Source organism: Myripristis murdjan, chromosome 16 (genome assembly GCF_902150065.1).
Source record: "Myripristis murdjan chromosome 16, fMyrMur1.1, whole genome shotgun sequence".
In the NCBI taxonomy this organism is placed as follows: domain Eukaryota; kingdom Metazoa; phylum Chordata; class Actinopteri; order Holocentriformes; family Holocentridae; genus Myripristis; species Myripristis murdjan.
In genome coordinates, this window is record NC_043995.1 from 8,824,483 (window position 1) to 8,851,821 (window position 27,339).

The following is a 27,339-nucleotide window of genomic DNA, read 5'->3' on the forward strand; positions in this document are numbered from 1 at the left end:
TAGTAGGCCTATTTTGTTTTCGGTGAGCACAGTGAGAGCCATAGAGCAGTGTACCTCAGTGATGTGCAGCTCACTAGCATGGGTGCTTGTAATATTGGGGTTTTAAATCTGTGTTGTCCCATTTAAGGACAGTAGTATGAGCAAAACTCACTGTGGGATTTCAGTTGGATTTTAATTAGCTCATGATTGTGGTTTTTATCACAAAGGGAAGAAAGGAAAAGGTGTGTGAACTAACAAATGCTTAGGCATTAAAACTGTTTGAGCGTGTATTGCTCGAAAATGGTTCTCAAGGATTTTAGGGTTTTCTCAGAGCATTTATCATCATTATCATTATTAGTCATAGTCACAGTAGTAGTAGTGGTAATAATAGTAATTTTAATTTGGGCAATAACCTGATACTCTCATCCAGATTTATAATTGATGCAGTGCTGTATTAAGTGAACAGTCCTCGGGCATCAACACAGTAAAGTAACCAGAGTGCTATGGAAGCAAAAAGTGTGTGTGTGTGTGTGTGTGTGTGTGTGTGTTGAGAGGAGGTGGCAAGAGGGTGAGGTGGAGTGTGACCACATGGATTTTCTGCAGTAAATGGGGAGTGACTACAGTCTTGACTGAAGCTGGATGATCATTGCACCACTGGGGTGTCAGAAGGTAGAGCAGGGAGTTGTAATTCCCTTTCTCTCTGTAGACTCACTCATATGTAAAGTAGATAATGATGGAATTAATCTGCACTTCATTTCCTAACCCAAGTACCCCTTGGATTTCTAGGTAATTGCTTTGAGAATCACTGCCCTATTACATCAACTGGCCTTTCCTGTAGTGGTCCAGGAGATGATTGCAGCCCACATATCCAAACATGTTGCACTGACAGCTTGAGTCCACTAGATGGTAGTGTGTTCATAGCATTCAGTGGTGTAATGTAGCTGTCAGCTGATGGGAGCAGAGGGACAGGTGATAATATTTCAGAAAGATGGCTGACAAGGCTGTCAACCTGTCAGATTTGTTGGTGCTTTGAGTTACACATAATGTTCACAATTTTGGTACTATAACAAAGGAGTGAGTGAATTTATTTGGAGGGAAATGTGCATTTTGCTGTGATGCAACTAACTCAGTTAAACAATAAAATTAGTCCCCCCCTTTCCAGAAAGTAGGATCAGTTTTATTTGAAAGTCCTCTGTGTTTTCAATTTGTGAGATGGTGTTTTTTTTTTTTTTTTTAATCTTATTTTACCTACATATCCTTTTTTATGTAATAGGACTTTCTTTTGTACACAATTTATATACATCAAAGAGGTTTTCCTTGAGGTTGAATAAATCTGTATTTCCCCATAAAACCCAAGGATTGAGATGATTATCTTTACGTTAAATACAACACTGAATGCAATAATTCATATACAGATTGCTATTCTTCTGGCTTTGGTGTTGTTCAGTCAATATGCATAAACATCACTGACGCTCCTGTATCTAAAACTACATAACCAAGACTCTGTGCAGCTGCCTGCTTGATTGAGTTTGTGGTCTATAGTATTTTTAAATCATTATTATATTCATTTATTCATATTCCGAGTTTCACACCCATATGGGTTTCATTTCAAAGCACTGCTAATCAGACTGAAAGAATAAATGCATCCACATGCCTGGGAATTCCCACTGGGTAGCTGAATCTTCATTTCCATCTTTACCCATTCATCTTTAATAAAGCACTGATGCAAGCTCTTCACTCTTATTCCTGGGTTGTTAGCAGTGAAGAGCAAACAGAGCTGTCCCAGGATTAATCCTAAACATTTGACCACACATTAAATCAATGATCGTCTCTCAGTTGTCAGTGTGACTTTGTCAACCATGGTAAGTCAACCCCACAAAACAACTGTAGTCAAAATCAACACATACACCTGGTGTGAATGAAATGTTTTATTAGGTTCATCATGTCACCTGCCACAACAGGTCTGCTTTGGATGATTTTACAAGGTGATAAGTAAAGGTGGGAAGCACATTTGCTCGAGTACTGTGCTAAAGCGCAATTTTGAGCTATTGACACTTTACTGCATAATTTTTCAAGTGGAAATATTGTACTTTTGACTGTTTGTGGGACTTTATATGACAAACATAAAATATGATGCAATGAGATGCATGCAGAGTGTAAACAAGCCAGCGGTATATGGAGCAGGTTAATGCATCAATAATTTAACAGTCTAAAAGGAGCTGCTCCTTACAAGGACTACTTTTACTTTTCCCACTAAATTAGGATATATTTGAATATTACTTCCTCTATATTATGGTTTAAGTAACACTTTATAAGCAGGTCTTTTTCTTTTAGCCTATCATAATATTCATGAGTTGTATGTCATAATTTGCTATCTTTACAATATATTTTTTATCCGATATCATAGTTCAGCCAGTCATGGGCTTTACTGACAGTAAAATTACTTCAGACCAGGTGAGACAGTCAACACCTTGTAAAAAAGAGCGACAGTGCTGCTCAAAATGCAGTAAAGGTTTCAGAGCTCTTGGTGCTGGTAGTGCACGCTGGGCTTCATCCTGGCAGAGTTGTAAAACAGATTAGTTTAAGCTTTCCAGAGGGGCAAACTGGGTGGAACTCAGTAACATTTATTTTTCAGAATTTTTATAGAATTCTCTCAGATCTGCATAAATACATAGAGGACTGGGGGTGACAAGTGCATGCGTGCGTGTGTGTGTGTGTGTGTGTGTGTGTGTGTGTGCGTGTGTGCATGTGTGTGTGGTGAGGGTGAGAGATGTGCTTGAGAGTGGCGGTATGTGTGTCTGTTATAGCATATGACTTCTGTGTCTGTGTCAGCGTGAGGATCCTCTGGGAGAACAACTCTCTCTCTCTCTCTCTCTCTCTCCCTGTCTTCTCTGTCAGATCTCACCACTCCCTCATTCATAATTTACAGTGACTCTCCTGTTTCATGGCAGCTCACAACCAGACAGTTCACCATAGAAAAGCAGCCGTGGCGCAGTGAAATATTGATGAACTAACTGCTTTTAAATGCAAAGCTCTGCAATCATTTCCCCACTATCAAACTGTCCCTCAGACCCTCATGGAGACAGCTGAGCCTCTGATCATCTGCAGAACATCACTATAATGACTGATGGAATGTATTTTTAATTGGCAGGAGACCTGTTTGTGTGTATGTGTGTGTGTGTGTGTGTGTGTGTGTGTGTGTGTGTGTGAGTGTTCATTGGGTGGATAATTAGAGTCTTTTGCTTCAGTCAAAAGTTCTTGTATGCACAGGAGATGCATCACATTAAATATGACATTTAATGGTTTGAAGTATGTGTCTGTGTGTTCACATTGTGTGTGAAGTTTGCATACGTGTATCACGTGTTCTTGCATCATGCAAGTCTTACTTTTATCTGGTTTGTTACCCGCTATTAAGCCAAGTCGCTTAGTCTGATGATAAAATCTTGTTTTTCTTAAACTACGTGAAAAAATTTGCCAGAGGTATGAGAAAATCCCTCGTATTCCCACTACAGTTTCACTTTTTCAGGATCTGGGAACAGGAGCAGGTGTATAAATATGTTGAAACAAAGCAGAATAACCAGATCGACCCAACAGCATCAAGAAAAAGACAAATCTGGAAACAAGTTGATTGGAAACAAGTGGGATTATCTCAGACCAAATTTAGATTTTTTTTCCCGCTTGTTTTACAAAAAACAAACAAGACTTTAAGACTGAATATGGCACAAAATGACTTGTTAGGATGGAGATTTTTGTAGTGTTGAATGAATAATTCTCCGGCTTGAGATAAATCAAAGGATCAGGTTAAAAAATGAAGGGAAAACCATAGGCGTGGACATGACATGTTGCATAACGCATGTTTACATCACCTTAGATATTTAATGCCAAATTAAATGTTGATGGTGTGGTTATACTGTCATCTCATTTAGCTGTTGTTGGTTTCAGTCTATTTGAATACAGCAGCAATGCATACAACAAGTAAAGAGGTGTTGTTATTTCTATGTGAGTGTCCTTTTAAGTCAACTGGGTATGTGTGAAACTGCAACCTCCCCTCATTGTATACCAATATACCAACAACCTCTCCAGCCCCTGCCCTCACCCCTGCCTCTCCATGCCATTGTTGCAATAGATTTGTAAGGTGATAGCGGCACCTTGATAATTGCCTGGCTGACAGGTGGTCATCCAACACCACACTATCTCGTTAGCTGTCCTCTTTTAGGGAGGAACAATCTTATAATTTCAGTGCAGTAACCTTTCTGAAGGGGTAAGCTGATTGTTGGCATTGCCAAGGAACTTGTCTTCCGTCTTGGGTTCTCTGCCGTAAGCTGGAATTCTCTGATCTCATGAATAGTAATGCCAGTTACGACGTGGAGTGACTTGAAAAGAAGTGGCATTGTTAAGGGGTGACAACGATGCTACACTTTAAACCAGACTATCAAAAGGTAAGGTGACCGTAGAGTTCTGAAGTTACACACTAGTGCCTGCCTATCTCCCTGCTGGCTATCTTATTTAGCCGAATGCAATTCATCATTCATGTTTCAGGAATTGAACTGCTGGAGTTTTTGCATCAAAATGCAGCTTGGAGAAAACCCTCGTGTTAAGCAAAGCCAAAAGCAAGGGGACTGGGTTTCTGTTTTGGTGGCTGATGTATGGCAGTTCCTTTAATAATTTGTAAGTGCACTGCAGTTTGTGCAGGCCCTCCACACAGAGCAATAACAATCATATTCATCTGACAGCAGTGAAACTCTGGCACATTTAGGAGAGAAATACTGTATATTAATATTACAAGGTTGAGGTTCCACTTTTTCCAGTGCATACATTTCACAGAGCACTGCATTACTCTTTTTACAACTTATTCAAACCAAAAAGGAAACAGTTTGGCAAATTCTGGCCTATTTTTTGACTTTAACACAGAGCCTGCAAAGTGCAAGGGAACAAATGACAATAACCTCAAAATTTGGGCTTCATGGTTCTGTGGTCTCTACACCCCAGTTTCTATTCTCAGCACAACATTTGGGATAACACTGAGTTTAATCTAACATGATTAGAGCAGTGACAATGCTGCATTGAATTTGTCTTTTGAGGTCTGCAGGCGCTTTTTTTTTTTCAAACCGTGCAAACAAATTACAATAGAAAATACTGTACCAGAAAAGCTGTGCACTAAATAGTTTGGTAGAGAATAGATATGACAAGGTCAGGTCAGGATGTATTTTCTGAGCTACATGGCACCTTGCCTGAATTATACTCCTCAATCATTGGAAGGTACAGAAAATTAAATCAGGAGAGCTACATAATGGGATTCTTTGATTATGGCTGCTGTTGTAGCTGTAAATTTTGTAGCAATTAATATTGTGACAATTCAGTTTCTCAGTGATCCACAAAAATACGTTCCAGCTGTATGAAATCTGTTAGAAATTTCTGTTCCTGGCAATGGTGATGTTGTCTGTTTTTACTGTTTGCCATTGCTTGCCTCAGCTTGCTGCATTAAATCATAAGCTGGCATTTAAATTTATAGAGCTAACTGAATTGGTCTTGTATTTTTTTTTTTTTTTTGGTAAATCATTTCACATCAAAACCTTGAAGGTCAGCGTCATGGAGCAACGCAGAAAAAAAGTCTTCGTTTATCTAATATGATGTTGGTTTGGCAGTCAGGTTATTTTACAGTTTTGTTTTGTTTTGTTTGCAGACACAGCTGGTGATGACATGGTTGATGTTAATGCATAAAATGTCTCTGCATGTCAGCTGGACTTGTTTTTGTCCAGCGTTTCCAAGATTTACTCAACAGTGCAGGTCATGACCGACACAGTGGATGTATAGGCATCCAGAGGCTTAACACAGAACCCACATAAGGTGGTCAGTGTCATTCACACACACACACACACACACACACACACACACACCCACACACACACATACCCACACGCGCACCCACACTCACATAGCAGATTATGAGAGTTGTTTCACCATTGTTTTGTCATTTGCACAATGGCTTTTACTGCACGATGAGAAGGCCCTGATTAAGCTGCTATCCTATCCTGCTATTAAAGTCTTGATACCTGAGGTGTGTGCCCATTGTCTCTGTGTGTGCGTGTGTGCGTGTGTGTGTGTATACTTGCACATACTGTATGTGTATGCAGGTGTACGGTATAGTGTATGTGCTTACTGCATGTGCACAGTTGTGTTTGTGCACGTGTTTGTATGTGTATGTGTGCGGTGCACCAGTGTGTATCTCTAGCAGATTGGCTGTGTTATTAGTCTGTTTAAATACTTCATAAGGGATCTTATCTATCGTGACAGCAGTATATGTGGAAACCTATAAGCTGCTGGCACGGATAGCCATTAAACATAAAGTAGGTACAACTTCGGTTTAGCTGGCTGAGTAACCGACATTAACAATTTGATAGGGTCAGTGTGTTTGAGCGAAGCGGCACACAGAACCTGTGCGGATGGGAAAAATCATAGGAACATACAGAAGGGTCTGACTGAGAGGGATCAAGAGTTGTCATGTCACGGGTGTTTAAAAAACAACTCTGGAAGCAAACTGTTTCCAAGGTCATTCAGGTAGGACAATTTATGCGATATTTTTGTTTTTGCTGAGGTATTGTTTGGATGTCACTGTCCTGCCTCATTTTTGTTTCCACATAATTTTATCCATATAATTCCTGTGCATTATGCCAAGCTCTGATGGCAGTTTTCTTTTAGCATATTGTGATTTGAATTTAAATGGGCAAAACTAGTTGCGCAAATGTATGCATAACTAGTGCAATGGCTTTGGAAGTGGATTTGAATTTAAATGGACCTGCACAGTTACTTCCAATATTCAGGTTTTTCAAAGTTTTGCTCAGACCTTACAGAAAGTTGGACTACTTCTTCAAGTGTTGTGCAAATTATCGCACAATATGCTGCAAAATGTGTGCAACTGCATGCATTTTGCCCACATCTATTTCTTCCCAACTTCCCAATTCACTGTAGTCTAGCCATTATATTCTTATCTCAGGATGAGGCTTTGTTCATTTCTGAAAGCTAGTTATGTTTTGGATGCTTTACAAAGAGCCTGTCAGTGCTGGCTTCTGTGTCTGTCTGAATGTGGATGCATGTGTGTGTGTGTGTTCCTGACCGTCACTGTGTGAGCCTCCTGTTGGCTGGTGTGTGTCTGCTCATTGTATTCAGTGGCAGCAACTGAGTTGGTTTGAACAATCTGTGATACACTGATCAGTTTGTGTCTGTTTGTTTGTTTGTCTCTGGGCTGAATCCTTGGCTGCTCAATTTGAAAGGCACATGCACACACAGACACACACAGACACACACACACACACACACACACACACACACACACACACACACTGTAGCCAGCACAGGAGAGGTAGCAGGTGTGATATGGCTGGTCACCCAGCAACTGTTGGCTTAGCATGCTTTGTTATAGTCTGTGATGTGAGTGATTTTGTGTGTGTGTGACTTCAACATGGTTTGGTGGGATTTGCTGCTAGAGATGGGCAATATTTCATTTAAATGTATTGGAAATTATAATTAAATTAGTTATCATCCTGCTATTTTAAAAAAGAATCAATAATGATGAGTAGAGACTGTTCCAGCATTTTTAGTTTCCTATTTTATTACTTCACACAGTGTTCCTTTTTCCGGCACACTCAGTCTTCTGCAATGATAAAAATAATCATTGGCCGTTGGCAATGGTATTGTTAAGACTGATAGTGCAAGTAGTGGAAATAAAATGCCTGGTGCTTTTATATTTTATGAGACAATACTAATGGTCTGATCTCATGGCTGTCTCCTTGTACTGCCTCATCAATTAATTGGCCTACTTTCATATTCAATTTAGTGGCTTAAAAAGAAAATACAAATATATTAGTTTGCTCTTTAACATTTTATTTATTTATTTATTTATTTTGCAAATGTCAAACTGCACTCAGACTGGGACACAGGGCGCATCTCTACCTGTCATGTCAGGGGTCAGGAGAGCTTGGCTCAAGGCTGAATCCTGGTGCTTTGTCATCACCAATAGACTGGACTGCTGGATCACTCTGCACAGTGCATACAAAAGAAAACGGTAACAAACGGCTTACAGGTCGATTGCTTTACAATCCGGTGAATCCCACAAGAATCCGAGCCAGGAACGACTCCAGAAGTTTGGGAGTTGTTCACCGCTAGCTGACATAAACGTGCTGAGATGCGGCAAATCCTGCAAAGGTAGTTCAGGCAAACACCTGCAGAAGTGCTACAACCCAATTACTAACTGGCTGGTCTGTTAAAGATGTCATTCTCTGCTTCTGCTTGCCCTGCTGTTTCAAGGAGTGCTGCTGCCGTCTGTTCCTGGAATAACTCACTCCTAAGCTCCTCCCTTACTGAATCAGGGTCATCACATAGCAAATCAGGACATATGCATGGCTTTACTGTACTTTTCCAATCTCTGCTTGTTGCCAAGTGCCCCTCTGCGCTGACCATGTTGACACTCCCAGCCTGTGGCTTTGTGACCTTTCCCTGCAGGTTAATAGCGGCGTTTGCTCTTTCCTGTCCAGACTTGTTGGTAGGCTCCACCTCCCTCTAACTTATGATGTGTGACCTCCATGCCTGGGTAGGAATCAATACCTTCACTGTGATCACCCTGATGTTCTCCCTCTTGTTCTGACCTTCTCTCTAATCGTTTCACACATAGTGTTCATCTTGATACTGACGCTTGACTACATCCAGCAATGAAACTAAAAACATTTTAATGAAAAAGTGGATGTTTTAGTTTACCATCCCTTTAAGCATGACTCCCAGGGAGCAATTTATTACACAACTTGACATATTACTTTTCACCTGAATGACTGGAGGAAATTGTGTGTGTATGTGTGTGTGTGTGTGTGTGTGTGTGTGTGTGTGTGTGTCTGCCTTGACTGTGCTGGAGAGCCATTTCCACAGGGGGGCAGTTTTTTTTTTTTTTTTTTTTTTTTTTGAAAGGGCCACTTCATTCATAAAAAAGGCCACACTGGACCGGAGTATGCGCAAAGATGTAGAGGAGTGACGAGCCGCTTATAAATGCAAGCAAACGCGGTTAAATCCGTCTGGACAACGTCTAAACCTCTGGTATGGTGGAATGCTAAAAACAATGTGAGTCGCCTGTATGGACAGAGGAGGCTGAGCTCCTGTTTAAAGCCTCAGATGAATACAATTAGATGAAACTGCCGGATCCAAGTCGCACCTGTGTGGGATTAGCGTCCCCACTGTGAGCACGCGCACAGCGGCGAAATTCCAAATTCCAGATTCACCTGTCCTCATAAGGAGGGCACAGAAGTTTGTTTTCGCGTGGGCAGAAAGTCAAAAGACAAAGTTAGTCTAATTTTCAAAATAAATCGTCTCCCTTTTCACGTGGACGTAAGTTAGCCTTAGTTGGTTTTGATAAGCCTACTTCAGTGTGACACAACAGGTAAGAGAAACACCAGCGCTAACCGTTTGTTTGTTTTGTTTTTTGTTTTTTGTTTTTTTAAACCAGAGTGGCGACTGAACTCTAACTTACAGCACAGATATCGGTTACAGTCTGTAACGGTTTCACTGAGACTGAAATACGAATTTGTTGCACTTCTTGTTACTAGTACTCCAGTATATTACTTAAGCAATATCAATATTAAGCAAAACAAACAAACAAAAAACGCCCCCTGGGGACATGGCCCCGCCATAGTCAAGGAGAGGGAGTGCTGTCATATCAGCAATAATCACTCTTCTGATATTGACCAAGCAGCTAAACTGACCAGACAGTTTCCCGACTGCAAGCTAGCCTCCCTGGAGGTTTCCACCGTCCTGTCTGCTCATGCCACTGTCCTGCCCCGAAAACTGCCTGGAGGTGTAGCAGCGGCTCCTGCCACAGCCTGGGAGGCATGTATTGTGGTCAAGTAGTCCGTTGTTTTTTTTTTTTTTTTTTTTTTTTTTTTTTTAAGCTGTTACTCAGCTTGGCAGTGGCAGCCGTTCCTGTTTAAGGTTAAAGCGTAACTATAATTTGAACTGTATTTGATGTACCGTATTATACTCGAATCGTACAGTATAATTTAATTTAGAATTTGAAAACCATTAGAAACAGCTTATGTTTTGAAACAATCAACAAAATTCAGTAAATAGGAAAGCCGCTTGTTTCATTACTTTATAGTCATAATATACAAATATCAATGGCCTTCTGCAAGAGAACAACAAAAAGAAAAAATGTTCATAGTGCCCTAATTATCCGCCTATAATGATCATTTCAGCCTGAATGGATGTGATGACTATAAGCATTTTCCATTGTTGTAAAACGCCATTGTGCTGTTATACTGTACATCAGCACTGATGGAATGCCTCTTATCCAATCAAACTCCATCACCAGAACTAACTGTTGTATAATAAATTGAATCTCTCACTACCTAACACTGGCCAGCATAAATGACATTTGGTGGAAGGTGCCATCCAAGTTGCCATATATCCTATTATGTTAGCATGGATGGCTCTAGTGAGAAATCCAGCTTAACAGTGTTCAGACGGTGATTCGTGTAACCCAAGTAGTACTGTTCAATCATTGTCCAAAAATGCCATCTAAAAGCCAAATAATCCCAAAGTTCAAGCATAAGAACTAATAAATATGCATGCAAAACAAAACACATCAAATCAGAATATGATGCTTTGTGACATACGTTACAGCAAGGTTACACCTGCTTGAAACATACAAGCTTAAGTATACTGACTACAATTTCATGTTGTTCACTGCCAGAGGGGGTGCAAGGAGATTAAGGAGGAGATGCTTTTCCATGCAACACATGCAACACGATCAGTCCGATGCCATTTTGCTGCAGATGCAGGGGTTCAAACAGTGGAAGCTGCTGTGTGAGGAATTCCAGTAGTTTGGCAAGCAACCCTGCACTCAAAGTCTACCTACCAAAAATTGCTTCTGCAGCAAGTATGTCGTGGTCTTTAGTGTGTCATGCTACTTTGAGTTAGTGGGCCATCTCTCTCCATCATCCTGTCTTTCTAAGCCACTTTCTTTCTTGTGCTCTGTTCTATCCTGTTGAGCCATTGGATTGTCCCTCTCTCTCTCTTCACATCTCAGTCCATCCTGACCTCCCTCTTGGTCGCCTTCCTGTTTTAAGCTCAGTCCTGTGGACACGTACCATGACACATGAAAATGATGTTTGGCTGCTGGCTGTCAGCCTGTGTTGAGGTCTTCTCTGTCCCATGAGCGTTGGTAGTTTTTGCAGTGCAGTACAGTGTGTCCTGCACTGTCAGCCCCCATTGGCCCTTGTTAACAGTTAATTACGGTGACCAGACATCCTGGTTTGTCCAGGATTGCTCTAGTTTCAAGCTGGGTCCCGAGTCCTGACAAATATTTCTATAACACTAAAATATCCTGTTTTTCAACATTCACTACCAAATTGTCCCAGTTTTCCGCTATTCATGCCTGCACTTGGAACCAAAAAAACACACATCATCTAGCAAAAATGTTCAGCATTTTCTGAATCTAATTGTGCCAAAGCAGTCTGACCTCTGCTTTTGATGCTACAGCCCTCGGATGCCAGCAAATTCATGTTCATCACAGATTTTACTAGAAGATCCTTTGCTCTACAAGCACGTTATGAGTGTCCTCATTCCAACTGGTTGCGGTAAACAACATACCTCACCAAATAAAAGCCTGTCTTGTATAACACAAATGTTTGAACAAATTCAGAGTGTTGTTAAAATGAAGGGTATGCTAGTTTGCTTCTTTCCATTTTGCCATGGTCCCAAGGCTTCCGGTTTAGCTTTGGACATGCCCAGGGCTCCAGACTAACTTTTTCACAGGTAGCACTGGTGCCACCTAGCTTTTCATTTAGTAGCACCAAAAGAAATTAAGTAGCACCATATTTTTCTTTGTATAGCGTGTTATTAATGCATGACCTTATCATATTGATGAAATTTAAAGATTAAAAATGACCCAAACTTGTCTGCAAAATATTTTAATTTGAACTTTATGTTTCTCTGCAGCAGCAGTACAAAATAGATCATCTTCTTCATATAAACAAAACATAAAAATGAAAGTAGGGATGTCCCGATCACGTTTTTTTTGCCCCCGAGTCCGAGTCATTTGATTTTGAGTATCTTCCGATACCGAGTCCCGATCCAATACTTCGATAAAACCACGAAATGATATGTTATTGATTGAACAAAAATGACAAGAGGATGCATCAGTAATTATTTCACCTGAGGGTTGACAGAGTACTTTTTACTGTAACAATATGTTAAATTATTATTTGTTTTAACAATGTAAATTTCTTATTAAACAGACCTAACAATTCAGCTACCAATGAAAGAGCAGTAGTATGCCTGTGATGACATAGATTGAAAAAAATAAGCCGAAGTGATACCTCTTCTCTGAATAGACAAGCTAAGCCAGTGTGCTGCTGTTAGCCAGTGAAAATACAGCGGAGTGGCGACTCTTCACATTGTTACACAAGCTATGTCAGTGCGCTGCTGTAGTCTGGAAATTTTCTTTGCCTTTTCGACTCGGTTTCCGAGTCCAAAATTCTCTTGTAGCTTCTCTATTTTCAGACCCTCCAGCATCAACAGCCTCCTCTGACACATTCTTTTTCTTAAAATAATCAATGATAGACCGCTTCATCTTCTTTGTTTAGTTTTTTTTAGCGGGATCGTAGGTGATCATTCAGTGAGCGCGCTGCGCGTAAGCGCGCGTGTACGTCTGTGCACGTCACGCATTAAGACAGACAGGAAGGCAGAGACGGGGAGCGAGAGAGAGGAGACATTTTTATTATCAACCACAACCATTACTGCACTAACATAGCCACGGGAGTGATGAGAGAAAAAAAAATGATTTTTTTTTCACTCGTCCTCCTGCAAGTAGCACCGGCGCGACCTAATTAAAATTTAACTCGCACCTTAAAAAAATTAGGTCGCATATGCGACCTAATAGGTCGCACGCTGGAGCCCTGGACATGCCGATTTCCATAACTGAACATATGGAGGTGCTCTGTCTGCCTCTTTGAAGTCAGCTTGGTGTCTTTAGAGTCTCTTTAGAAGCTTTAGAGTCCTTACCTATTTTCCTGCTTGCCATTATACTTTGCATTCCATTTTTCTCTCACCTTTCTATCTCATCGATCCCACTTCCTTTCTCCTCTTTCTTTCCTCTCTTTATTCTTATTGGTCTTTTCATTTCCTTTTCCTTTTTTACCCCTTCACATTTCAGTTTGTTCAAGTTTCTATGAATTCGATCCCCTCATGTCATTCTCTCACCTCTCTCCTCATCTCTCCTTCACTCCTCTGTCTCTCTCTCCTTGCACATTTATTGGTCTGATAAACAAGGGTGCTTGCTTTCATGTCCTGCACTCTACTGTAGTCTTGAAATTTTGGCAGTCAGCATCAGTTGGCCATAGTAAGCACAAACATTTAGGGACTAGGCTAATGTGAATCATTGTTCATTGAAGCTGAAATGAGTACAGCCACACACTTTCTCATGCATTCATATGCTCATGGATGTGTGCTTTCAGACACAAACAAGAGAGAGGAGGGATAGCAGGAGAGCAGGATAAAAAGAAAATTTGACTGATTGTGCTTCACACAAGTTGCTGATCAGTTCTATCACTGTCACTGAAAGTTTGGTCCAGCCTTGGAAAAAAAAAAACAACAACTGTGAGACACAGGCTGGTAGACTGTGTTTGGTAGAAAGTGTTTGCTTTTAAGCGTTCTATTTTTAGCCTGGCCCCATCACGGTCGGATGTCTCCTCCTTTTGTTGTAGCAGTGGGCCTTTAAAAAATGGTCTGACTCAAGTGACGTCAATGCATTTTCAGCTAGAATGAACTATCCTTGTCATCTCCTGTTTGAATACCAGGCAGACAGAAGGGAGGGTAAATAAGAGAATTTGAATGCATCCTGCATCCGCCCCACTACAGACAACACCAGGTTTAACATCAGTTATTGTCTGGCCTTGTTTCTCTGTTACTAGGCAGCAGCACTTGGCAACCCACTGTGGTTGTTTTTTACCAGCCCTCCACCCTAAACACAGCTCATAGTCTGTGGCATTGTAACCTGGCTGGGTTATTCGTCAACCCATCCTAACTGAGGTTGTTGACTTTCTCTGACTGTGTATGCAAGTTGAATAGCACCTGAGGACAGTCACAGGGGAGGCAGGGAAGCACTCAGTAGATGGAGCATGACACTGGAGATAAACACTTGATGTTCTTTGATGAATACGGACTTTTGTGCCTCTGGTTTGGGATATGATCGTTGTTGTCCTTGTGTGGAGCAGCTTTTACAGTAGGAGAGGATGTATTGACTGTGGACTAATTTGTTTTAGTGAGGGATCTTTTTGAATAGCCTGTAGCTTGTTAATGAAGAGCTGTTGCTGTGGTTTGGTGGGATAGACTCTTTAAAATTATGTCTGAGGTGAAGAGTCGGACTGCAGGAGAGCTTCAGTTATCAGCCATGTCCAACAGCCACATCATTTCATACAGAGTATGTTAAGGAAAGTAAAGTGTATTTGTGCTCTGTGTTTGGACATGTGTTATCTTGTCACTATGTCTTCCAAGAATTAGGGCTGGGCAATAAATTGATATCATAATGATATTGGGATATGAAACTAGATATCATCAGGGATTTTAGATATTGTAATATTGTAATAAGGAATAAGTCCTGTCTTTCCCTAGTTTTAAAGCTGCATTACAGTAAAGGGATATAATTTTCTGAACTTATTGGACTGTTCTAGCTGTTTTTATTATTTGTCTCTATCTGCTTGGTCACCATATCCACAATACTGATGATTGTTTAGCAAACATCTCTTATGTATTAATATCATATGAGTCATCCCAGTCATTACAGTATTGATATTGAGGTATTTGGTCAAAGATACTGTGATATTTGATTTTGTCCATTTTGACCAGCTCTACCTAGAATAACACTGAAAATGTTGTATGTGTAAATATTCAGGTGTGTTTCAATGCAGTAATAAATAATTGAGCCCTCTTATTGTTAACAAATAAATTCCAGGTATATTTATTTATCATCTGTATGTGTATTTATTTGTTTTAGCAAAAGCTGAAAGAGGAGCGTGAGGCTAAGCGAGCCCAGCTGGATGGAAGACATGACTACATCCTCAGCATCGTGGCTTCATGCCTGGGACTGGAGAAGGCTGATGTTGAAGATGCCATACTCGAGGGGGCTCAGGTACTGTGTGTGTGTGTGTGTGTGTGCGCGTGTTTTGTCTGAGTTGAGTCCAACTGAAGAAGAGAAAACTATGAAATGTGATTTTTTTATTTATTTATTTATATATATTTTTTTATGAAGACTCACAATGCTGAGGCAGCGCTTAAATTAAACTCCTACTTTGTTTGCTGAATGGCTTTTTTTATTGTGTGCCTCAAATTACTATAAATAATGAATAAATTATTAACAAGAAGCTCTATTTCAGAGACTCAACAGGACTGATTGTAATGAACGTTTTCTCTTTCTGCTTCTGAGCAGATTGACCGCATGGAGCAGTTCTTTGTGTCTGAGGGTCTTCCACACCTCATGTTCTACTACCAGGACACTGAACCGCTAGAAGCAGGTAAAAGAAGATACAGTCCAAATATACTGGAAATATGTCCACCATAAAATTACTGTACATTAGGCCTTTTCCCTAAAGTCATGTGAATGTCTAACCATTTGCAACACATCAAGTTATGATTCTGTCCCTGTATGAAACCACTTATAACTACAGTGATGGCAGTCATGCTGTAATTGAAAAGGCTATTATTCCCATCAGCTAGTGCTCTCATCTGTTCCTCTTCAAATTGCCCAGACTCAAGATCACAGTGAAAAAGCCCATGCTTGTTGTGATATGATTTTTTTTGCAACGCTTAGAACCAAATGCAAGAGGGTTTTAAGCTTGATAAACTGGCTCTTCTTTGAGATTTTTGAAAAGTCATTGTCAAAGGACTTTGCTAATCGTATCTTCTTGTCTTTGCCTTAGTTAGGTTCATTTTATTGAGGTAGTTTGTACATTGGTATAATTTGAGAATTGTGAAATTTACATGTCACTTTTAGTCTGAAACTTCACTTGCTGCTGCTCATTTTGGCCTAGACTCCCTTGAAAAAGATATTATTAATGTCAGAGTACCTGTCTTGGTAAAGGTTAAATAGAATTAAAAAAAAGTGCCCCAGCTCCGCTCTAATCCCTGCTTCAGGGCTTGCTTTTTCACATAAAATGTGATTTCTGGCTGAGCCCCAGCTCTAACTATTATACTCCAGAGAGAGAGGGAGGAAGGTGTTTTTTTTTTTTTTTTTTTTTTTTAATATCTAACTTGTGTCTCCTGTGTCCAATTCTTGGCAGCAGCAGTAACCCCAGTGCCTGCCCCTGCTCAGCCTGTTGCCCAACAACCTGGTCGCAGCAAGAGGTCGAAAGTGTTTGTGACAGAGGGGAGAGACGTGGCGCTGACCGGAGTGTGTGTCTTCTTCACCAGAGCCAACACCTCTAAGACTATCACCTCTGAGAACATACACAGGGTGAGACTGCTTTTACCGTTTGTGAGCACCAAGGCCATCTATGTTGATTTTTTTTCTTAGTTTTAGCAAAGATTGACTGGGAAGACAAAAGTGAAAAATGTGCACTGGAGGTTTCCCTGCACTTAACAATTACAACACTTTGGAAACAGTGAAAAATTTTGTCAGCTTTTCTCAAATCATACGGCTCAATACCCTGTTGAAATAACTAGAACCATTCAAGGCATGCAGTTGTATTTTTCAGTTGCACACAAAAAAAGTTTTATGTTATCTTTGTTTCCCGCTAGAAAACAGCCAAATTGTTGCAACAAAATTCTATTGAAACATTGCTTCATTGAATTTTCACCAGAACAGAATTGCAATGAATAATAATAATAATAATTATAATAAAAAAATCAACATTCACAAGATGCACAGTTGGAAAGCAGGTAGGGCAAACCTCAGAAGCCAACAGAAAGGATAAAACATTGGAACATATACAGACGAATAATGTACCCATGGAGACAAGAGAAATCTAATTGCTTTTTCTTGGCCAATGGTTTCCCCCTTTTAGTCCACTTGTGTGATAAATGGTTTCCTTTAACGTGGGCAGCTTCTTTTCATTTAGAGCTATACTGAAATGAGGAAAGATTGGCGTTCGCATTCAGACGCTCCACACAGCTCTGGCCATTGATCCTCGCTGATCACCCACTGTCAGCTATAAAGCTAATCACCAGCACTGATAACAGAACATGCCTGTTACAAAGTAGTCACAGCATGACAGGAAGGAAGCTGAACGTGTGTGTGTGTGTGTGTGTGTGTGTGTGTGTGTGTGTGTGTGCGCGCACACTGATGTTGTGTAAGATAGAGCATCATAAACATAACAGTGTGCTGTATTCTTAAAGTGAGATGAATCCATTCTATATGATAAAGAAAGACAACTTTTAGATGTTGATGTCATCGAAATGATGTAAAATTGTGTGACATGCAAACAGACCTTCATATCATTGTTGTTAAGATCGCAATTATTCAGTTTTCTTTCACTAAAGTTGGGTGACATTTCTGGTGGACTCTGGCAGTCCTATAAAATGAAAAAATATAAGTACTATGTATATATTACACTTCTGGTCTGGTATTGGTACAGTATGTCTGAGTAATCAACTTTACAGGTTGAAACATTTCTGACATGATATCATGAATTTTGTAATAGTTTTACGCAGTTAAATGGGAATGAAAGATCTCCTGCACATTAAAGACAGTGCCAATTACTAATTCCAGTAAAATATCATAGTTTAAGGTATTACGCTTGTCCAGCATAATGATGATATGTGTGTGCTGTTGTCCCTTTCCAGGATGTGAACTTCAATATGTTGGATACTACTGAAGGGGGTCTGTTGAAGAGTGTGGAGCAGCTGCTGTCTGAGATCTTCATCCCCACCCTGAAGAAGATGAACCACGGCTGGGGGGAGCTGGCCAGCCCTCAGGCCCAGGCTGTCAAACAGGACTTTATAGCGTCATTGGACAGCTTTGTGTCTGTCTTGGCTGGAGCACAGGAGAGCCTGCAGGAAAAGGTGAGGCACACAAAGTCTTATCACACATGCAAAACAGATTTTCCAGTCCACAGGCCTGATTGTCCCGTTCAAAGCAGCTGCATTGTTTAACTGCTGGTCCAAATTACTCTGCTAGGAGGGAAAAGGAATTTTATTATTTTACCACTGATTTAGAGAGACACGTGTTGCTATGATTTACACTGATTTGTTTGAACTGCTAAACTTTGCACTGTTCTCACAAGTCTTACTCATAAAATCCTAAAATCAATGTTAGAAAGAGTGTCTTTGCTGTTTGATCAATGAAATAAATAATAGCTTGCATGGTTTTCCTCCAGGTGAACCTGAAGGAGTGTGACACGTTTGACCTGCGGTCGCTCAAGGGCCCATCAGACTACATGGTAGCAGCCAACAGTACAGAGACCACTGAGAAGATGGAGGCTTGCATGAAAGTTTGGATCAAACAGATTGAACAGGTAAATTTGTGTCCGTTACTGCCCCCTCAAAGTCGACTGGTTGATAGATATCCACAGTTGGTCATAGACCTCTGCTGTCAAAGTTTTTCTGTTCTTTCAGAACTGGTAGATGCTCAATAAATTGGCTATATTACGTGGAGTATTGTGGAGGACAATACTGAAGTCACTCAAAAACACCATGAAAACACTTCACATGAAAGTGTGTGAAATCATAACATACCTACAGTACCAAACACGAGCTGATGAAGGAACAATTAGGACTGCTATACATTGCTGGGGAAAGCAGCCACATGGATATGATGCACCTTTGGATTTGGGGTTTTCTGGTGTTCCTCATGGCCTCAGGTCTTGCTCTGGGGCTTAGAAACTGCCCCCTATTTAGAGAAGATGTAACAGGTAAAAACCACAATACCAGTATTTGACTAAAAATGTGCATGACTTCATTATTAGCCTGTTCTTACTTTATTTCTAAATAATTTTTGTAAATGCTGATCTATTTTGACATTCCAGAAGAACCCGTTCTTCCCATTGGGTTTTTTCCTATTAATCATCTTGATTTAACTTTTTTGATCACAAATAAGCAGCATTTGTATTGCTGTTGCCTAATCAGCCTGAATGCATTTCTTAGTTTATAAACCTGTTTTCTAGTATCATACACAAACTATACAAAGTGCACGGACATTGATTGAATACTTAGTAGATATTGAGTGGTTGAAATGCTGTTTCATTACATTTCAAATGGCCAAAGGATGAAGCTGTGACTTTGGGGAATGCAAAGGGTGAACTTAATAGGTGATCCCTAAATAGAAAAGCTATATCACTGCTCTTCAGGTCCTAGCTGAGAGTGACCAGTTGAGGAAGGAGGCAGACGACTTGGGCCCTCGGGCTGAACTGGACTACTGGAAGAAACGGATGTCCCGCTTCAACTACCTTCTGGACCAGCTCAAGAGCCCTGACGTCAAGGCTGTACTGGGCATACTCGTGATGGCCAAGTCTAAACTCATCAAGGTTTGAAACTGCTGAGACTGCTGAATCTGAGGATGTTCATAGTCACTATACCACCAAGTATATGATCTTAATGGATTTAACAGATATCACAAGACAGTGTATTTAGATATTTGAGTGGAATTAAATAGAAATCTTGACTTTCCATTTTTTATTGTTCATTTTAACACAATGCCAGAATTATTGTTCATTTTACAATAAGGCTCATATTTTTATATTTCAGTGCTACCTGTGATACAGTCTAATGTAAAATGTTCTGTTTGTTGTTCAGTCATGGCGAGAGCTAGACATCAGGATCACTGACTCAGCCAATGAGGCCAAAGACAACGTCAAGTACCTTTACAGCCTGGAGAAGTTCTGTGACCCTCTCTACAACAGCGACCCTGTGAGAAAAATGCCTTGCACACTTTAAGGATAGATAATTGCATTGCATTACAGGCAGAGTGAAGGGATTAGACACCTTGTAGAAAATGACTGAATGTGAAGAATTTCAAAAAAAAAAAAAAAAATGTTCCTCTTTTTTTTTGTTTGTGTAAGTATGATTTGCTTAAAAAGTTACAGATCATGTTTGCTGTGTGAGCACAGGTGTCGATGGTGGATGCAATCCCAGGTTTAATCAATGCCATCAGGATGATCCACAGCATTTCTCGCTACTACAACACATCTGAAAAAATCACATCACTCTTTATTAAGGTAAGAGTTGCTAAATGAATGTGTATGTAACAGTGTCTAAGAGGACTGTATTTTTGTTAAGAATGGGATTTCAAGATTTTGGGCAGTAGCCCAGTGATACTGCTTGGCTATAATCTTCATATTGTTTTCATTCAAATCCATTAAAATTCTGCCTCCTTAGAGCAGTCTTACATAAACCCGGACTGAAAAAAACATGAGCCACGGAATAAAAGGCGTGTAAAATCTCCATATCTAATATCCTGGAGGACAAACAGCTTAGCAGATTCATACCAGGATAGAGAAGAATAGAGTAGAAACATGACATTGATCCACTGATCATATTGCAGCAATCACAGGAAATCATTTGTCCATGTGGCTTTTGGTAGACCTATGTATTTGTAATAATGTAATATGTACCTGATGTAACAGGTTGTACATTTCTAGCCTTTGTTGCCAGGGTCCAGAAGAATGCAAACCCACAACTTGGTGTTACTGCTTTCTGTCTCATCTCCATGTTTCTCCAGGTGACCAACCAGATGATCACAGCCTGCAAGGCCTACATTACTAATAATGGCTCTGCTACCATTTGGGACCAGCCTCACCAGGAAGTGGCTGACAAAATCAGAGCTGCTATACACCTAAACCAGGTACTGCACTCAGCCTGTTGTTTTTTTTTTTTCTTAAAGTATAATTCATGTATTTTCCATAATGTCTCTGTGTGTAGGTTTTTATTGGTTGTAGTTGGTTTTCTGCAGGATGCAAGTGTTTTCTTAGTTTAGTAGTAACTATTCAATACTGGATTGAGATGATATTGCCATGATGCTATAACAAAAGTTGCCTTGACCAAATGCGTTTCATCTTGGCTACTTGTTGCTGCCTAAATATAAGTGAGAATGGATGAGGACGGTCTTATCATATCTTCCAATCTGTGTCATCCAGGAATACCAGCGATATTTCCACAAGACCAAGGAGAAACTGGAACAGACTCCATCAGAGAGACAGTTTGACTTCAGCGAGATGTACATTTTTGGCAAGTTTGATACGTTCCAGCGACGGCTCAGCAAGATCCTGGAAATGTTCAGCACCATTTCCACTTACTCTGCCCTGCATGACTCCAAGATAGAGGGACTGGAGACCATAGCCACCAAATTTCAAGTGGGTATCAACTATTGTCCTGATCTTTTTACTGTCACAGAAAGGCATTCCTTCAATTAGACATGCTTTTATGTTTAGTTAACAGATGAGACTAAATTCATTTGCATTTTGATGTTTTTTATTTTCTTTGGTATTCTCAATTCAAGATGTCAAGAGATGAATACATTGTCTGTTTGAAAGTGGTATTGTGAATATCATGACATTTCATTGTTAAATCTTCACTATTGCTCATTAGTGAATATTTAATGCTTTTTCCTACAGTCAGAAACACAAGAGATCCTAGTTGTTCATGTATATCTCTAGTGAGAAAGATGAAAATATGACCAGTGTAGTATACAGAAAGATCTACTGAGTAAGAATAACATTCAACACTGTGTGTAAAATGAATATATAAATAAGATTTGGAACTCCTCCCTTATTATGAAATGTATTGACCAGATAAATGCTATAATTTGAGTAATTCCCTCTCAAATGCTCTTCAGTTATGTCGATGAAGTGGAGGAGATAGGTCAGAGAAGGATTTTAAAGTGCTGAGACAATTAAAACTTTAATCAAGCAAATGACAGGGCAACTCTGTGTTAGGAATGCATTTATCCAGAAATGACTCTACCTTTTAATTTATTCATGCAGCTGCTTTGGGCTGTGCATTAGCATGCCATCGTAGACCACAGTCTTGGTTCTTTAGTTCCTTGCTTTGGAAAATGGTTATTTGTGATCACAAATGCAGACTGGACTGCACCGGGCCACAGGAATAATACAGTTGATTTCTTGAATGCAACTACAGTTTCTTCAACTGGTGTCTAGATATTAATTTCTAGGAAGGTGACTAACCTTTATTTTTCCTTTTTGAGTGGGTAATAATGTTATCAATATCTGTTTTTCTGCTTCCTTGGATGGACAGACTGCAGAAATGCAGGCAAAATGGGAGGTAACATGTCATAGTCATCTGCTTATATCTCTTAATGCATGGTCCATCTTCATCTTACCAGTCAGCATGCACTTGTAAAAATTTTTTGACATGAAACAACTACATAAAGCTAAATTATAACTTAACATTTACAAAAACTATGTCTCCTGCACAGCCAAACTCTGACTTGCTGTCTTGGGGTGCTGCTCAAGTGCAGGAAGTTCAAATATGCTCAAGTCTAAAAGTATTGGCTCACACCAACAAAGCTCTAGACTGACTTGATCAATATTCTATTTATTTCTGCATCTTTTTGCAAGAAAAAGACATGACATGCAACACGCTTTATGTTTGATTAAGCAGTGCGTGACACCTTTCTTGCTACATTTTTTACTTTCAAAACATGTAGAAGTAAATAGAGTATTGATCAGGTGGGTCTAGAGCCTGACTTGTTGCAATGCAACAACAAAGCTCTGTTGACTTCAGCATAATAACATAAATATTAACTGCATGCAACATGAGAGAATTACCATCAACCATTACCATTTGTTGTTTATCACACTTGCTTTGTAGGCTCATGTTCATTTTTTTCAGCAGTGGTTTAACACTTTCCCATAATTGCATCAGATCTTTCATGGCTTAAATAACAAGGCAGAAATGGACAAAACTACACAGCAAAGCTCCAGTCATCTTATAAAAGTTGACACTTAGCTGAACAGTGCATATATATTTTATGATAAGCTGTTATGTAGTGTTTAATCACCACCATTATTATGCACTGTGTTCTCACTTTGCTAACGTAAAAGGTCTTAGCTTCTTCCAGACTGAAAATGATGTCCTGCCAACGTAAACATGTTATCACCTTGCAGCCCTTAGACACTCTTGGCCAATTAAATGGTTTTAAAGGCAAATTCAACCCAGAGATTATTAAAAGATATGTATAAAAAACAACCCTTTTGAAAAATTTATATAGCAGAAAACTGAGGATGATGCTTGAGAATTTTTTTTTAATAGAAAGGAATTAGAACTGTGAAATAATTGAAAACTAACTTCAGTATTTCTTTGTGTGTGTATGCAAATGTGCGTGTGTGTGTGTGTGTGTGTGTGTGTGTGTGTGTGTGTGTGCGCGCGCGCGCACACGTGCATGCCAGGCTATTGTGCTGAGCATGAAGAAAAAGCATTACAGTTTCCTTGACCAGAGAAGAACTGACTTCGATGTTGACTATGACGAATTCTGTAAAAGTACCACCGAGCTCCATGTGAGTTTATTATTACAAACACTTATTGTACCGTTAACAATCATTGAGTTGTTAACAGCATGCGCCTATACGGCTTACCCATAAGTGCATATGATTGTTTCAGGCCACCCATTAAAATAAGTAGCTCATGTTAGTGCAGTTGTTTTGTGCTCACTGAGAAGAGTTGAAATGCTGCGTCTGATTGTCACATACTGGTGTAACTGATCTGCATTTTTGCCAATCTGCATGCACTTTACCTTGTAATATGTATGATACAGTGTGGACATACTAGCACTTACATAGTCCATGATTAGGTTTATCTCCATGCAGATCTAGCCTACATGCTAAAGTCATGCTGGTCAAGGTCTTGGCTGTTATCTTGTATGCAAATGTTTCAGTCCATGATTTCATTATTTTTGTTGATTATCGTGGTGTTTCCAGAATCAGTTGAAGAGTTTTATGGAAAGCACATTTGAAAAGATTCAGAGTACGGAGAGAGCCCTAAATGTGCTGAAGAAATTTGAAAGGTTTGTTTTTTGTTGAATGCTCCCTGTCTTCTTAGTCATCCTCATGTTACTCATGTTACACATTTCAGTGCTTACATCATATATTTAAGCCATTTAACATCTTCAAGAAAGACCATCGCCCACCACTCTGATATGGTCCATAGCATTCAGCACAATATTTACACAAATGCCACTTTTACATTTGCAGTTCATTTTACTCACACCGTATTTATTTTATTCTGTATTTATTCTGTACTGAACTGTAACTTTTTTTGACTGACTGTAAAACAGGCTGGGTATCCCTGACCTTGGCATTGAGGAGAAGTACCAGTGCATTCTACAGAACTATGGGCGAGACATTGAAATGGTCTCCCGTATCTACACTAAGCAGAAACTGGATCCACCCACTGGCCGGGACCTGCCCCCGGTGGCGGGTCGGATCCTGTGGGCTCGCCAACTGTACCGCAGGATCCAGGGCCCTATGGATCTCTTTAAGCAGGTTAAACTGATTATACCTATGTCTATCATGGAATGTTATCGTGGTTTAAATTAAAACATCTTTTTTTCCTTTTCTCTACTAGTATGTTGTTTTTGGCAAGATGTAGAAAAACTGAATTTTGTGACTCCACTGTGAATGTGTATCTGGACTTTTGAGTGGCTTGTTAGAGTTGTTTTTATTGACTTACAGTGTCTTTGGTATCAGTCTTCTTCCTTCTGAATCACTGAATTGATCCCTCTCCTGGCCCTCTCCCATTCCCCATCAGGCCATCTCCTTTACCTCTCTCACTCCGTCCTGTAATTTTCTTTCTGTAATCAGCAACCAGGGGTTCTTTCCACATGCGAGGCTAAGAGGATCATCAAGAACTACAACAGAGTGGCCAGGGTCCTGCTCGAGTTTGAGATGCTCTATCATCATGGCTGGATGAAGCAGGTGAGGGAGAGAGGGAACATAGTTTTGGCTCAGTAGAAGTAAATGCCCTAAATGACTGTTTTTCCTCCCTGCAGGTTAAAACAATACAGAAAAGCCTTGAAAATAATTTTAATTTATGGTTTCCACTTGTAAGACACATATTCGTAAGTGTGCATTCTCCTGTCTTAATCCTGGTTTCTTCCTTCCAGTCTGTTCTGATCGCACCTTCTTCCCCTCCCTCCTTTCCAGGTAGAGGATGCCAGGGTGGGCCTGCAGGCCTCTCTGCTGGTCAGGTCTCCAGAGACAGGGGAGCTGTTTGTGAACTTCGACCCAGAGATCCTGAGCCAGATCCGGGAGACAGACTGCATGACAAGGATGGGGTTGGAGATACCCACCTTTGCTGCCCTGCTGCAGCAGAAACAGGGCACCCTCAAACAGAACTACAACAAACTACAGGTGAACTGACAGTAATAATACACAGTCACACACAGTTATACACTGTTATGAATGGAGCTGGGTGACATGGACAAAATCAAATCTCACAATATCTCTGGTAGAATACCTCAGTTTCAATATTTAGAAAATCATGCACTGATGAGTGTGGATGCTTTCATAAGATATTTAGCTACAAGAGATTTTTTTATAGTCATTAGCAACATAGATAGAATTAGCAAGCAGGTAGAGACAAATAACAGATCAACTTGAGCAGTCTAATAAGTAAGGCTTATCGGTCTTTAAAACCAATTTCAAACCTCATATTACAATATTAATATAATAAAGATATATCATCCAGCCCTGTCTGTAAATAGATACAATTTAGACAAGCAAGATTGAAGGCCAGAGTAATAGCTGCTGACTGTGAATTTTGTAAACTGTTAAAAGACAGTGTTTTGTCATTTCATGGTAGAATTCACCCCTCACACCTACATAAAAAACAGTTGACTGTGTTGTTGTACATCAAAAATATTCTCCACTGAATAAATCAATTCAGCACTTTTACAAGCAGTAAAACAATCCTGTCGCTATCTTCTCCTTCTAGTTGATGCTGAGCGAGAACTCCAGAGTGCGGGCCAAGATTCAGAGCGCCTTTGAGCAGCTGGCCATGCCTCACGTAGCTAAGGTGAGATAAGATGTGGTAGGACTGTCATCAAAGTTGTTTGGGAATACAGACAGTTTTTTTTTTCTTTTTTCTTTTTGCTGTTTCCATTGTTTTGAAATTGCTTAACATGAAGGTGAATTCAGACCCACATAAAAAGTGATCATAAGTGAGGCTAAACTTAGCTGCTTTTGCTATTGTTTTGTATCTCATGAGTCTCAAACAGCTTTTTTCCAACACAAATTATGATCTTAATTACACATCACTGATTTGATAGGTGGATGAGGCTATACTGCCAGGTTTGACCTCCCTCAGCTGGACGTCTCTGAACATAGACAAGTACCTCAGCCGCATCGACAAGGCACTGGGTAAGCAGAATATCCAGCAAGATCAATGTCCCATTCGCTGACACGGAAGACATCCTGCAACTCAGCACCGGCAATGTCTGATAAAATTTGCATTAATGGATTCACTGTGTACTCTCTGTTTGTGTGTGTTTCTGTTTATGCACATGTTGTATTTGTGTGTGTGTACTCTCGAGAACTAACTCCTCACACAATTGCTGACCCTTTGCACCTTTCCTCCTTCCCTCTTTAACATTTTTCTTTATTTCTTGGTCTGCCTTTCCTTCTGCCTACCGCCCCACCCCCACCCCTTCGCCTCTCTACCTCTGTATCTCTCCCTCTCTCTCTTTCTCTCTCTCTCTCTTCTTCTCTTCTCTTCTTCTTCTTTTGTGTCTGTCTATCTGTCTGTCTCCATTCCTCCCACCTCCTGTCTCTCCAGCGGACCTGGAGTTGTTGATGGATAGGGTGAATGACTTAGTGGAGTTCAGGATAGACGCGGTGCTTCAGGAGATGAGCACAGCCACGTTGTGTGTTCTGCCAGAGAAGGAGCCCGAAACTTGTGAGGAGTTTTTTCAGACCACCAGGGTAAATAAATACTCCATCTCAACCACACATCTTAATCACACATTTATTCAGCCTGCCAGTCAGCCTGCCTTACCCACATGCAGGCTGACTGAGCAAAATTTATTTGTGCACTGTGCACTTACACAATTCACTGAACACTTTTTAAAAAATTCAATACAATTCAAAATGGCATTGATCATTAAACAACAAAAATCTTATATCGCCAAGAGGTACCTCTCACAGAAGTATACTTGAACTATTGCTTTAAAATACTGAATAATTTCTACTCAGACTCAACTTTTTTTTTTAAGTTGTCATGGGCCATTCCTGTAATGTTTTGTTTGACGATGAGTCATGCACATCTTATGTAGATTAATGCTCATTGTCCATTACAGTGGTATTTCTATCCTTTTCTTTGTCAGTCCTTGTGAATGAACACAGAGAGGCTCATTGGCAGTGGAGGCGACAGGTCATGAATCTT

At 40.1% G+C, this 27,339-nt stretch overlaps 1 protein-coding gene across 1 annotated transcript in view; it reads left to right on the top strand.

Annotated features, from left to right (window-relative positions):
• The first annotated feature begins 6,480 nt into the window (after positions 1 to 6,480).
• The window catches only part of dnah5 (dynein, axonemal, heavy chain 5), a 125,059-nt gene continuing 104,200 nt past the window's right edge, over positions 6,481 to 27,339 (top strand). The window contains exons 1-19 of the mRNA XM_030072103.1: positions 6,481 to 6,537; positions 15,011 to 15,145; positions 15,443 to 15,542; positions 16,308 to 16,465; positions 17,794 to 18,012; positions 18,327 to 18,464; positions 19,296 to 19,472; positions 19,741 to 19,854; positions 20,055 to 20,162; positions 20,666 to 20,788; positions 21,081 to 21,296; positions 23,352 to 23,459; positions 23,880 to 23,965; positions 24,236 to 24,443; positions 24,762 to 24,875; positions 25,104 to 25,310; positions 25,894 to 25,974; positions 26,228 to 26,318; positions 26,734 to 26,879. Coding sequence (XP_029927963.1) covers positions 6,481 to 6,537; positions 15,011 to 15,145; positions 15,443 to 15,542; positions 16,308 to 16,465; positions 17,794 to 18,012; positions 18,327 to 18,464; positions 19,296 to 19,472; positions 19,741 to 19,854; positions 20,055 to 20,162; positions 20,666 to 20,788; positions 21,081 to 21,296; positions 23,352 to 23,459; positions 23,880 to 23,965; positions 24,236 to 24,443; positions 24,762 to 24,875; positions 25,104 to 25,310; positions 25,894 to 25,974; positions 26,228 to 26,318; positions 26,734 to 26,879 — 2,586 coding nt within the window. The remainder of the gene's footprint in view (positions 6,538 to 15,010; positions 15,146 to 15,442; positions 15,543 to 16,307; positions 16,466 to 17,793; positions 18,013 to 18,326; positions 18,465 to 19,295; positions 19,473 to 19,740; positions 19,855 to 20,054; positions 20,163 to 20,665; positions 20,789 to 21,080; positions 21,297 to 23,351; positions 23,460 to 23,879; positions 23,966 to 24,235; positions 24,444 to 24,761; positions 24,876 to 25,103; positions 25,311 to 25,893; positions 25,975 to 26,227; positions 26,319 to 26,733; positions 26,880 to 27,339) is intronic.